Source organism: Pogona vitticeps, chromosome 3 (assembly GCF_051106095.1).
Source record: "Pogona vitticeps strain Pit_001003342236 chromosome 3, PviZW2.1, whole genome shotgun sequence".
Lineage (NCBI taxonomy): Eukaryota > Metazoa > Chordata > Lepidosauria > Squamata > Agamidae > Pogona > Pogona vitticeps.
The window spans coordinates 256204172-256218473 of record NC_135785.1 but is presented as its reverse complement, the minus strand read 5'-3'; the positions used below and the strand labels follow the sequence as shown (position 1 = coordinate 256218473).

Genomic DNA, 14302 nt, shown 5'->3' with positions numbered 1-14302 from the left:
TACAGGAGATCTTTTGGAATCCGACCATCAGCCATTCTCACGACATGCCCAAGCCCACACAATCATCTATTCTGCTGGTTACGGATAATGGGATTTGCAGTCCGGCACCCAATTGGGAAATGTTGCTATACCGATTTTTTGTTTGCACAGTTATCGTGATGCAATTCTTACTACTAAAGGACCAATCAAGTGTTTCAGTGGGTTAAAACCACATGGTTAACTTGCCTCGTAAACTGGCTGTTAGTAAAACTTGTCAGAGTATAGAAATTTTATAAGCCTGAACCTGTATATGTGTTTCATTAACGAGCTGCCATTGTGCACAGATGTGAGAGTGCTGAATCACTCTGGACATGATGTAATGACTTGAAACCAGGAGAAGACCAGGTGCAAAGCATGAAGTCATCTGTTTTCTGATTGGACAAAATATGCCATGTATATGTATATAAGTAGATTGTGTCTTTGTGTCTTTCTCTTCCTCCACTATCACTTGCTGCCACGCATGCTGTCCGTTTGTATAAAGAGTTCCTGCTGTGCTGTTAAGATACCTGCCTGTATATAACTGTAAATACGTGTAAATACAACTGTCTTGCAACAAAGAATTTGTAAGTGTCTTCAATAACTCTGCGTATTTCTACTGTTGCCAAAACCCTAACAAAACTGCACTGTCAGCCCAAAAAAGTATCACAGCTTCTATTTTCTTTAGATTTTGTGTGTGAAAATAATCTATACATAAAATCATCCTATACTAACAGTATATGTCTGATTTGTGCTAGAAAACAATCACCCACCAGGAAAAGCTAAAGAATTCCATTCTCGGTTCACAGTCACACTGTTGGTGTTCCAGTTTCAAAATGCAAGGATGGTTACAAAAAAAGCAAGAGAGAACATCCCCAGGATGTATTTTGAAAGGCGCCAAGAGATGTGTCATTCTTTCGAGGCTGGGTTTATCTGCGTTTTAGAAAAACCTACAGAGATTAGATTTTGGCTAATACTGCATAAGATGATTACAGCTGTTTGAAGCGCATTAATTCCTGCTCAAAATAAAAATGATGTCTTAAAGGGATGGTTTCACAGAAATGCACACACGCGCGCCCGCTCCTCCTTCCCCACCAGAGCAACCTAAGCTGAAACACCAGGCATTATTCTTAATGATAAATGGGCACAAGCCAAGAGGCAGCTGGGAAGTGGATGGACAGCGAGGCAGTCTGTAGCCCATATTATGCCAGACCGTACACCCTCCGAGACAGCTGGCGTGGCAGAAGGGCTTAGCATCTGCTCTGCAAATCAGGAAATCCTCCGTCTGACTCTCACCCCCAAATCCATTTGGGCATTACTGACGCCCATGTTGTGAATCTGCACGGAGGGAAGCCCCTAGCTGTGCTCCCTCCATCATCATTTGGTTTTCCTAAGCCATGAGTCTGTAGGAAGGGCATCTCCTGCTTTAAACACAAATAAAACCTCTAGATTTTTCCTTGTGTGTAGAGCAGTGGAAGCTGCGGACCAGCTTCTCATTCTTATCTACACTTTAAAGGAGCTATCTAACATGCTCAACCAGTTTAGGAATTAGGTCAGCTCTTTGAATACCTCATGTAGATTCGCCTCTCCCATGACTTTGGAGTCAACAGCCTCCACCAGTAGAAAGCCTATACATGGGCAGGAACCCTTCTCTTCGGTCTGGTTCATGAAAAAAGAAGACTTCTTCGGCTTTTATCACTTCCTGTTACTGAATTTTGTGGCACAAGAAAATAAAACACATTCACAAAGAAGATCCTTCTTTTCCCTGAGACATTAGTTTTCTACATGCAAGGAGGCATCTAGGGAGGCCTGTATGTCTGCCTGCACATAAAGTTATTGGCATACCACATGCATCTACCTCTTTCTCCCCAATCATCTACCATTAATCTTAAGCAAAATTATAAGAAATTAATCATAATAAAATCTGATTTCTTCAGTGTACCAGACATTCACTGTGAAACAGATCTAGGTTGGAGTGAGATGTTTTATTGAAAAACTGCTGGGCAAATGCAAATTTCCAACTTCTCATGGCATCTATCATGCATCATAGCAAAAGGTCTGCAGATGAACCATCAACCAATAACAGCCTTGCGAGCCTCTGAGCTGTTCATTTCAATTACTCATACATTTCTGCAAGCGAGACCTCATTCATCTTTATTGTACTTACAGCCATCCCAGTAATGAACTCTGATTCCTGGACAGGAGAAACGTAAAAGTTGACACAGCTTAGAAGCCAACGTACTGAAATAAAAGATCTTAGTTGCACAAGAATCCTGGGATCGCACACCATTGAGTGAATAGCATTCCTATGCCTCTGTGTGCATGCAGTTGATGCAAGAAGGATGGGACACTCCAAGCCCTTCTCTTTCACCAATACAAAAAGCTAAGCAGACTGCTAAAGAAGAGTCCCTCTCTGCCCACCTTACTGACACGTAACAGACACTTTGGGAACCTCTTCACCAGCCATGCTGGTGGAAGTCTGCTGGGCCAATAAGTTTTGCACACTTACTTACAACCTTAGAATAAATCGGCTTGCCCTGGAGCAATGGCACAGTCTTCCTTTAGAGGTGTGCAGATTAGAGTATTTGGACTGCGACTCCCAGAATTCTAGGCTGCCTAGGGGATTCTGGGAGTTGCAGTCCAAAAACACTAATCTGCACACTTCTAGTTACCTGGCTCCTTATTATAGGAGCCTCGTGGCATTGTGGGTAAAGTGCAGTCCTGACATCAAGATTCAGCTCACAACCTGTGTTCGATCCCAACAGGCTCAGGTAGCTGACTCAAGGATGACCCGGCCATCCATCCTTCCAAGGTCAGTATATTGAGCATCGAGCTTGCTGGGGGCAGGGACAACGTGTAAACCTGCATAATTAAACTGCACACTGCTCAGGGAGTGCATTAAGTGTTTTGGGCAACATATAAGCAGCACACTTTATACAGATAGGCCATTTCTCCCAACTAGTCAAGACCAAGCCATTTAAGGTCGCTTGAAAGAAGAACTTAAAGTCCAGCAAATTTAGGAAGTGACTTCTGTTGCCTTGTTCCTTTTTTCTTATGTTGTTTCTCAGAAACAGCAGAAGTTCCTTTTGGAGACTCCAACTAACGTTCCTCATCTCTGTTTTTTTGCTATTCTACTGTATTTGGTTTCAGAAAATGCTTGGCAGAGCGCTAGGCCATTCTTATCCTCTAATAATTATTTATTAGAGATGGGCACAAACCTCCATTCGGAGATTCGTGCGGGTTCATACGCAGGGTACCACAGATGCTGCGTGTTCCCTTCTCCCACCTCCCTGGCTGGATCCCCCACACACCAGTGTCTCAGAGCCACTCAGACAAAAAGGCAGGACAGGCAAACCCATGTTCCTGCTGGGTACTGGTAGAACAGCTGAAGAGGAGGAGGAGAGGAGGGTGCTCCGGCTGATGACTGGGGAGGCACTATTGGAAAACTCAACAGTGGCCAGAGGATTGGAAAAGATCAGTCTACATCCCAATCCCAAAGAAAGGCAGTGCCAAAGAATGCTCCAACTACCGTACAATTGCACTCATTTCACACACTAGCAAGGTTATGCTCAAAATCCTACAAGGTAGGCTTCAGCAGCATGTAGACCGAGAACTCCCAGAAGTACATGCTGGATTTCGAAGGGGCAGAAGAACTAGAGACCAAATTGCTAACATGTGCTGGATTATGAAGAAAGCCAAAGAGTTCCAGAAAAACATCTCCTCCTCATTCATTGAGTACACAAAACCCTTTGACCGTCTGGACGACAGCAAACTATTGCAAGTCCTTAAAGAAATGGGAGTGCCTGACCACTTTATCTACCTCCTGAGAAACCTATATGTGGGAGAGGAAGCAACAGTTAGAACTGGATATGGAACAACTGATTGGTTCAAAATTGGGAAAGGAGTATGACAAGGCTGTATATTGTCCCCCAGCTTATTTAACTTATATGCAGAATACATCATGCGGAAGGCTGGAATGGAGGAATCCCAAATTGGAATTAAGATTGCCGGAAGAAATATCAACAACCTCCAATATGCAGATGATACCACTCTGATGGCAGAAAGTGAGGAGGAATTAAAGGACCTTGTAATGAGGGTGAAAGAGGAGAGTGCAAAAAACAGTCTGAAACTCAACATAAAAAAAACTAAGATCATGGCCACTGGTCCCATCACCTCCTGGGAAATAGAAGGGGAAGATATGGACACAGTGACAGATTTTATTTTCTTGGGCTCCATGATCACTGCAGATGGAGACAGCAGCCACGAAATTAAAAGATTCCTGCTTCTTGGGAGGAAAGCGATGACAAACCTTGACAGCATCTTAAAAAGCAGAGACATCACCTTGCCAATAAAAGTCCAAATAGTCAAAGCTATGGTTTTTCCTATAGTGATGTATGGAAGTGAGAGCTGGACCATAAAGTAAGCAGACCGCCAAAGAATTGATGCCGTTGAATTGTGGTGCTGGAGGAGGCTCTTGAGAATCCCCTGGACTGCAAGGAGAACAAACCTATCAATTCTAAAGGAAATCAACCCTGAGTGCTCACTGGAAGGACAGATCCTGAAGCTGAGGCTCCAGTATTTTGGCCGTCTCATGAGAAGAGAAGACTCCTTGGAAAAGACCTCGATGTTAGGAAAGTGTGACGGCAAGAGGAGAACGGGACGACAGAGGATGAGATGGCTGGACAGTGTGTGCGAAGCAACCAACATGAATTTGACACAACTACGGGAGGCAGTGGAAGATAGGAGGGCCTGGCGTGCTCTGGTCCATGGGGTCACGAAGAGTCGGACACGACTAAACAACTAAACGAACGAACGAACGAAACCGCCATGTCCTTGCATATCAGAAAAATTAATATTTAAATTAGAGACTGTCATATTCTCGGAAGCCAATTGAAAGATGATGCTGATCGGTCTTTGAACTATAATTTAGCAAGATAGGAGGATTTACAAATATTCTACTCTGACAAAATTTGTAGAAGTTGCTGGGTGATTTTTATGCAAGTAAGGATATCTGCTATGAATTGTATGGAAAACTTTAAGAAAACAGACTGTTTTCCATCCACTGATCACTACTTCTGTACCTTTGACAGTACAGTAGCTTAATCTGTAAATACTTTTTGCTACGGCATTATTATTTGTACTGCATGTATAGCACATATAAAGTAACAGTGGCATAATAAAAGCTAAATTGCATATACCAAGAAAAAATACTACTAAATATTGCCATATGCGTCTGTCTAATCACAATTTAGATAAAAAAAATTACCATGTTCTCATGTTTTCCAAAAGGAACAGTTCTGCTAGATACTACCACCAAAAATATAATTTCACAAATTAATTTTTAAAGTTTTTTTTAGTCTGTTAAACTCTGTGTCTTTTCAATTCTACCATTTTTCTAGAGAGTTGTCAGCCATTCATCAAGTAAATGGTAGTGTGCACTTCTCCATATATGAGCCACTAAAATTCTTCCTATAGTTACTAAGTTCCAAATTTACTCTCTTTGATCCGAAATGAACTCGTCCAAATAAACTAATAAGATTAGTAAGGGATATAAGGGTATGGGCGACTGTCACACTAGTGAGATCGTATTACCTACGTCACTCCAAAAAGTCTTAATTCGTGGGCTGGCAGATAAGAAGGTTGATAGCGTTAGACTCCATGCTGATAAAAACAACACCATAATAATTTCGCTACTGGCTGAGCAAATAATTTCAGGAGGAAAATTACCTTTGAGGACACCCAAGCAATCAGACACACCAATATGATTTCTGGTGGGGCTCTCACGCTACATGGGCATACATGCCACACAATACATGAGGAATTGTTCCAACACTGATGCTTTGAAACTTGTGGAAAACCACTTCCTGCCACTTTCAATGGAAAAGTTATTTTTCTCTACTACAACTCAGAAAATCTCCAGCTGGCATGGCGGCAACAAAGGGGTTCTGGACATTGGAATAAAAAAAGACTTTTTCAAGTTCTGCCTATAGTTCATGGACCCTTCATGTGGATCATCAATGATGCTGGACAATACTACTTCCATCCCACAGGTCTTTGGGGGACCTATCTGCTTATGGGGAACAGCTCAACCTAAACAGTTTACTCATCAGCACCAACACATCTTGCAAAAGATAAGGCAAGCCCAGGTGCCAACTCTACCCTTATGACTATTTGGGCAATACTGTTACTATAGGAGCTAATCTTCAGATTGTTTGCAATGGTCCATTGCACTAGACACAGGACTAATCAGCCAGAAACAATGCAGAAGAACCAACAGACCCAAATGTGATCTGAGAAATGACAATATCCCTAAGGTAGTGAGAGAATGTTCTTAGGGCTATCCATCACTGATCCAAAGAGAGCCATTCTTGAAGAATGGAACATACAAGACAGATTGCAAAAATGGAACCACTGAATCCAGAGCTTCTTGATCTTCTGGGACAAAAAGTATCCGAGCTTTTGAATTGTTTGTCAGACTACAGCCAGTATCTTGCTCAATATGCAAAGATGGAGCATTAATTGTTGAAGCTGATAATGGAATTCCTTCGGGAGATGGTGAGCACTCCAATGTTGGAGGTGTTCAAGAGACAATTGGACAACCACCTGTCAAACCTGCTTTGAGTTGGATTCCTGCCTTGAGCCGGGGGGGTTGGACTCGATGGCCTTATAGGCCCCTCCCAACTCAATTATTCCAAGATTCCATGATTCTATGAGGTGTTGGTCATGTGCCCCTCACACATAATTAATGATGAACACCAGACACATGCCCTTGTTGGATCATTTCCTCAGTTCCACATCTGTAAATCCAATGTAGGATAATGCCCATATACAGTGGTGCCTCGCTTAGCAATGTTAATTGGTTCAAAAAAAAAACACATCGCTACAGGAAAACATCGCTAAGCGAAACACCATTTCCCATAGGAATGCATTGAAAACCAGATAATCTGTTCCAATGGGAACGGATTACCGTCCTTAAGCGAAAATCGCCATAGGAAACATCGCTAAGCGAAACACGGTTCCCCCATTGGAATGCATTGAATAGGTTTGACAGGTCCGTTTTTGCTATTTTTAAAGTGTCTTAAAATGTTCAAAAACTGTTTAAGATGCTTGGAATCGTTACTGCACCCTGTAAAACCTTTGCAAACTTAATTTGGCTTTGTTCTGAGTCTTCGTTAATTTTTGGTGAATTTTTTCACCACCCCCCCATTGAAATGCATTGAACTGTCATCGCTATATGAGGCATGGTCCCGAACATCGCTTAGTGAAATTCCTCCATTGGAAACATCGCTAAATGGAGTGCAAGATCGCTCCTAAAACCTCATCGCTAAGCGAATACATTGTTAAACAAAGCAATCGCTAACCGAGGCACCACTGTATATGTCAACCAGTTCATTGGGACAGGGATTCCTGTGTTCCTATTCAACTACTGTTTTGTTAGCAACCATTATAAAGGCCTTTATCACTGTGTGTAATTTTTGCATTACAATTATCCCTAAACCTACTGTTTAACGTTTCACCTAAGCATGCATATATCCATCTGTCAATCTGACTTAATGCCTCACCTCCGTGATGACTTCGGCAATATCCGCAAATATTTACTGTATGCCCTCATATATTTTCTCTGCTTTAAGGTGCCATTAGATTCATTAGTTCTTTTGTCTGCTGTTTATTATTTTGTCATCATGGCTATTGTGCACATATTTTATTGCCAGGGTTTAACTTTTCTTGTGTTTTTTCAACCGAATGCAAACTTTGTGAGGAGTCAGGACTTTTAAAAGGGCTGTACATAAACATTTGTATACGATCTACTACTCTATGGCAATCTAATTTGGATCAGTGCATACAATCTTGATGTAGAGACATTACAAGTCACCTTTCTGCATCCCATTTTGGATGTTCCCAACTGTGTAGGATACATAGCTATGTATCTGGAATCTGTAGTAGGCTGAATGGAAACTAGAGCATGGATCCAGACTATAACATTCTGGCTACATCGTCACTTTTTTAGCCAAGCACCCTGGCTATGTGCATTTTATGTTAATGAATTCCCATACTACTGTTCACTTTTGGTCCGGTGTAAAATTAGATCCATTGGCATTCTTCTTGACTCCAGTCTAATGCTTGTATGACAACAAGCATTTAGAGTACAGTATTGTCCCAGAGACTATATGGTACTCAGAGACAAACAGGACCTGCTCGCCTCTTGCAGATTGTGTGTTGCCAATATGTGGGTCATCTGCAACTTATTTAACAACACTTAGAACATCCTAAGCTTGTAGAGCATTTATGCTTGCTAGATTCAATGTTCCACCCACGACATTTTGGGAATTCCCTATCAAGAGAGATACTGCCCATGCATGGCTGGGGCTCAGGAAGTTTTGTCTCATGTCCTTCTACACTGTAAGTTCTATGAACAAATATATGGGATGGTTTAATTTGTTCCCATGTGCAAAGATTCCAAGGCTATCCAGATAAGTGGATAACATGTATTGTTTATCAGATGGAAATCCTTATGTTACTGCTCAAGTTGCTAACTTTTTCCTTGATGTAATAATAAGAAGGGCCTACTTACTGGAAAATGCTTAGTAAGGAAGAAACAATTATTTTCTGTGTTCTTTGCATTCTGTGTAGGTCGGCTAATATGCATCTAAAGAGGTTGTATGACTGTAATAAGCTTATTATATAGCAAACAATATATAAATAAACATTTATATAGAAAGTGAGAAAGTCCAAAAATCAATAAGCATGGGAAATGTGTGATGTTTTAATGTTGGCTTCTCTAAGCCAGGGCTCTCCAGATGTGTTGGCTTATGGCTGGCCGACTGTAGGCTGAGGGGGCCTGTGATCTGACACATCTGGAGTTACCAGGTCACAGAAGGCCATTTTAATACATAAAGATGCATGACACAGCCTACTAAAGGTGGTCCTAAGCAGATGTCAAACTCAGGATCATTTTTGAAAAATGAATTACGCAATGAAACCCGATTACGGATTATGCAACAGCATCATCTCATAATGATGAGTATGTGACGGACAGTCATTTTTTTGGATATCAGCTGATAGCAAGCCATCAACAGAGCAAAGCAATTTTCTAATGAGAGATTATGTACCTTTTACCATTCCAAAACCTCCTTAATAAAAATTTTTAAAAAGCACTCTGGGAATGAAGAAAAAATCATCCCAATAAAACTGCAGCGGGAATCAATGTGCTGTTATGTATGAAATGACTCTCCCACCCTCAAAGATACAGTTCAAGTTTGTTTATAGCAAAACAACAGGTGAAATCACCGTATATTGTTTTTAAAGAAGAAATATGATTATACATTTTCAATCTCCAAAGTGTCATTACAACAAGCAGTTCCTAATTGACCCTAGTGCAGAACCACACAGATGTACAGTATATCCTGAGTTAACGCAAATTTCTCTATATGGCACCTTGGCATTTAAATCGCTGTTGACATACACACACTGTTGTTGTTCCCCTCAGAGAGAAGATTGAGGTGCTTCAACGGACCCAGTGTAGCCTCTGCAATAAAGACTACATACCCCAGAATCCTCAGCAGGAAATGGACCCTTTACACATGATTTCCACCACAGAGAAACACCCCGATTCACACCAGTTATTCCAGAGCTTGGGGGGGGGGATTTTTTTAAAAAGACTACAACTTCCAGAATCATTAGGCAGCATTGCTACTGCCCCAAATAATTTGCTCAAGCTATGTTTGATTCTGTGAGTTTTCTCACCCATTCACTGTCTGGGAAACAGCACTCCCTCAAGTCTACAACAGCATCTATAACGTGTACCCATTCATTTCCCAAATTCAGTTATTTGACCTTAATGGAGGGTTGTTGTTGTTCCCCCCTCAGGGGCTTCATTTTTCAAAAATTCAAAGGGTTTTCAGGGCAAGCAAGAATGCTAGTTTACATCCATGCAGAGAATACCTTTTCCTATCTATGTAGAGGCCACATTGGATGATACAGTATCTCCCTCAGCCACCGTCACTACAGACCATTCGTTCAGCCTTCTTCTGGGAGAGGCAAGACAAGACACGGGAGACCAATGATAAGATGTCCCACCATGATAACAACTTGATAGACAACAGCAGTGGGGCACAACGCTGGATCAGGACTGAAAACAAACAGGGGAAATGACTCTCTCCCTTTTGCTGTTTTATAAGAAACATGTGCCCAAACATTTTCACCAACAAAAAAATTACCCCGTTAAGGAAATGGATGGCAACCTTTAACGAAGGAAAGAGCTGTTGATGAGGCACTTTCACAAGAAAAATAGCAAATCTTGGAATTACAGCCACCCCAGTTAGGACAGTTAGTAAATCAAATTTGGAACAATAATATTTAGCATGTTCATAAACATTCCCACTGGGGGTGCTGATCAGAGATGACGACGAAGCACTTTGTCACACTTCGTACGAAGCTGTCAGCGGGCCATTACAGGTGCCGTGCTCACCCACCTCCCATCCATTCACTGGCTGGCTGCCCCACTCACTATTCTTTGCGTGCTGCTGGGGCCCTTCTCCCCCAGTTGAGCTTTCAATCTGGGCAGGAGCTTGGCTGGCCTGTCCCTGCCTCCTCCAGCAGCCAACCATTCTGATAAGGAGGCAGGACAGATTCTCCCTGCACAACCAATGAGTGGTCGGCTGCCGAGGGGGCAGGGAAGGGCCATCTGAAGTCCTGCCCAGATTGGAGCACCGCTGGAGAAGAAGGACCCCAGTGGCATGCAAAGAATGGTGAGCGGGGGCAGCTGGCTGGTGGGGGTGGAAGATAGGCCAGCACAGCATCTGCGCATACGAAGCGCTTCATGCCCATCCCTAGTGTTGATTGAGCTTTCACAAAATCAGTCCATGAGCACAATCTAGGAATCATATGTTTTAGCATCCCAGTCATAGTAGCTATGAACAAACAGCATTTGCCAGACTTACATACCTAGGAGTGCCTGGAACAAGCTGCTTTTAAAGATGCCCATCACTTTCTTGATGGCCCTTTTCAGCTGTTGCTCCTCTGGCTTTTTTAGCTTCTTGCAGTAATCTTCCAGGAGTGCTAAAGCTCGGTCTGTATCTAAAAGAAACAGCATTATTTAAAGAAAATTGTTTATCATTTTGAAAAGTAGAGACACACAACAGGGAGGGCCACAGCACTGTAAACAGAGCAGGAGACATTAAAAAAGCAAAAAAGCTAGTACTATAACTAGGTTATCTAAAAGCAGACCTTGGAAATTGTATGTTAAAATTAACACATTAATGGTAAATTCATTGCTTTTGCATTAAATGAGGTCAAGCAAGATGATGCATTTAAAGAGTAATGTATTCGAAATGATTCCTTAAGCTCCTAACTTTACTTTCAAAATGATAGCGAGAATCCGGGGAAATATTTATGCCTGCAAAAGGGCACTGGCATAATTTAGAGAGTCAAACAGCCACTAATTAACAAATTCCCATTGAATTCCTAGTAGTTCACCAGTTGCCTTCCTGGGCCCATAAATAGGAATTGTGGTTGGGGATTTGTTAGGTAGCCACTGTTTGCTGCTGCTAGATAGGTTAATTCCTTTACACAGGCATAAATATTTATTTGGTTTTATAAGATTTGATACATGCCTCCTGCTTAATGCATGCATCATTATTTTAAATTTCACGTGCCATTCCCAAGTTGTGCCTAAGGAAAAGGATGATAGTGCAGGCCTGCAGCTGTTAAGACTTGCTGCTTTAATTGGATTCTTTCCCTCTTTCCTCTTCTTTTCTCCTCTGCTTTCCTCATCTCTCCTTCCTTTTGTGTTGTGTCTTTTCTGTTCTATGCCTGTTCATGATCTCACAGAAGACGTGCCGGAGCTGCTTTTGACTGAAGAAAAGTTTTTTTAAAATGTGTCACACAAATAATAAAGCATGTGAGTTGCTTGCAGAAATCCCTAACTTAAATCACCAGATAGAAAGATTTAGGAAACAAGGTTGAGAAAGAGTCGTAGCTAAGATTCCAGAAATCCATAACCCTAATAATAAGCCAATCGCCCAAAGGAGAGTAAGGTCTGTTTTACAGATACATGATTCCCCGACTAGATTATCACCTTTACTTAGCTTCATCTCTTATTCATTCAAATTCCAGCCTTTTTATTAGTCGGTTGAAAGTGGCTCGAGTAAGGTCTTTACAAAAGCAGCAGAAATGTGATCTAGCAATCTGTGTAATTATCAGCAGCATAAGACTGGGAAACAACACAGGCACATTTAAAACTATATACATTTAAATTTAAAGGCACTCTTTTATTGCCACATTTCGGTCTGGAAGTTGGAAGCATTAGTCCCAAAAGCATTTGCTGTCTTGTTTTTGAGGTGGGAAGAGAATTCTTAACAGATGGCCAAGACGGAAGAAGTTGACAAGAATTCCTCACCTCTCTGGGACAATTTCCAAAGGCCACTCACTGCAAGCGGCTGTCATCGCTCCACAGCATGACAAAGCAAATCTACTAGATTCCGCCAGGATTTTCCTTCACCCTTGCCCTGATCTCTGGACAGAAGGGCAGTGTTTTTCCAGTCCCATTTTAAACTGCATGCACCGTTTGCATTTTTCCCCCCCTTTAAAGCAATTTGATCCCCCCCCCCTTTCAGGCTTCTCCTTCATGACGGACTAGTAGCCAATGACTGGAATGTTGCCAGTGATTTCTAAAAGCCAGGATTTCAATGCCAAGTTGCGAAGCTGCAAAGTTGCAAACTGAAGAGAGATGAGCTATGGGTTCATCACCAAAGATCAGTCTGGAATTGAATCAATGGACTGAAGTCTTTTCGATAGACATGGCTATTTTAAGACAGCGGGCATTCAATAAATAAAGACTCCAAGGCACAATTAATGGCATAACTTGCATTAGCCATGTCACTAGACTAGCTGCATGAGATTTCACAGACCTGAATTATTATTATTATTATTTATTTAATTTATACCCCGCCTATCTGGTCGGTGAGGACCACTCTAGGCGGCTAACAACAAATTCTGAATTCTCTCCAGTATCATCAAACCCAACCTTATGTTCCATGGAGGGACACCCCCACAACTCCATATTTACTCTGCTTTAAATGAATGTATACCACCCACTTTAAGCACTTTTAAGATCTATATTATTTTTTAAAAAATTAAAAACCTGGAATTGTTGGTGGTGTGTGTTTTTTTGGTTTTGGTTTTTTTTACCTCTGAAGCATTAGCCCATAGTCCCAAATATTAAAATCTTTGACCTCACTAGAGTTTGGAAATAACATGTTACAAGTAACACCGTTACCTTCAAGAGGTTTGAATTCGGGAGAAAGTTGCCAAGGTGATTCGCTTTTAAAGAGAACACAACAACTAGTAACATTGCAAACATTTTACGTAAAAAGGCAATGTTTACCTGCCGTTCTGAACATGGCAGGGGCATTTTTATTTATTATTTTTTATTTCACTTATATGCCGCCCACACTACCCAAAGGTCTCTGGGCCGCTTACAACAATTAAAATACAATAAAAAAGATAAAACAATTAAAATACAATTAAAATATAAAATATTTTGAAAGTTGTGTTGTTGTGTTTTTTTTTTTGACATTTCTGTATTGTACAATTATTGTATTTCCATTGGTGATTAAAGGTCAATCCAGTATGAACTTCATAGTAACCATAACCATGTGTTGTCAAGCTAATTCTGATGACAATTTTTCAGGGTTTTCCAGAGAGTGGTTGACCATTCCCTTCCTCTGGGGTACCCTTGGACAGTGAGGCTCGCCCAGGATCATACAGGCTGGCTGTTCTCCCAGGAAGAACTATGCAGAACTATGTCAAGACACCTCTACAGTTGGAGATAACAACGTCAGCAGGTGGAGTGGGAAGCTTTATGGCACCTAGGCAAAAGATTTCCCGCATGTCCTCTATACGGTGGCTAGAATTTTAAAGTCTTGCCTCTGTAATTCTAGATTCGACATGCTAACAGGCAGGCGGCTTCAGTCAAAGCTGTCCATATTTTGGTGGCAATGGTCTTAAGACTGGACGCAAATTTGATCTCGAATTCTCAACCCCTGTTGGAGGACGGGGAAGTTAGGAGATCAAACAGGCTCTCAGCAGCAGTAAATGACCATCCAAGCTCATTTAAAACAATGATATGTTTTATTGCAAAGTCTGGCTTTCCATCCTATTTTTAACAATTTGATTGGATCCTGACTTTGACGTGCTTCGTCGTGCTTGTGTCATGCCAACTGAAATGACTCTGTTCCAAGCATAACAATCTCTAGATTCTACTCCTTACATTTAAATGTACAGGAAC

The 14302-nt window shown here is 41.5% G+C and overlaps 1 protein-coding gene across 9 annotated transcripts in view; it reads right to left on the bottom strand.

Annotated features, from left to right (window-relative positions):
• DLG2 (discs large MAGUK scaffold protein 2) overlaps positions 1-14302 on the bottom strand; it is a 1097443-nt gene that overhangs the window by 1065495 nt on the left and 17646 nt on the right. For all 9 annotated transcript variants that reach the window (XM_078390148.1, XM_078390151.1, XM_078390152.1 and 6 more), the window contains exon 3: positions 10960-11091. In XM_078390148.1, the coding sequence (XP_078246274.1) occupies positions 10960-11091 (132 nt within the window). The remainder of the gene's footprint in view (positions 1-10959; positions 11092-14302) is intronic.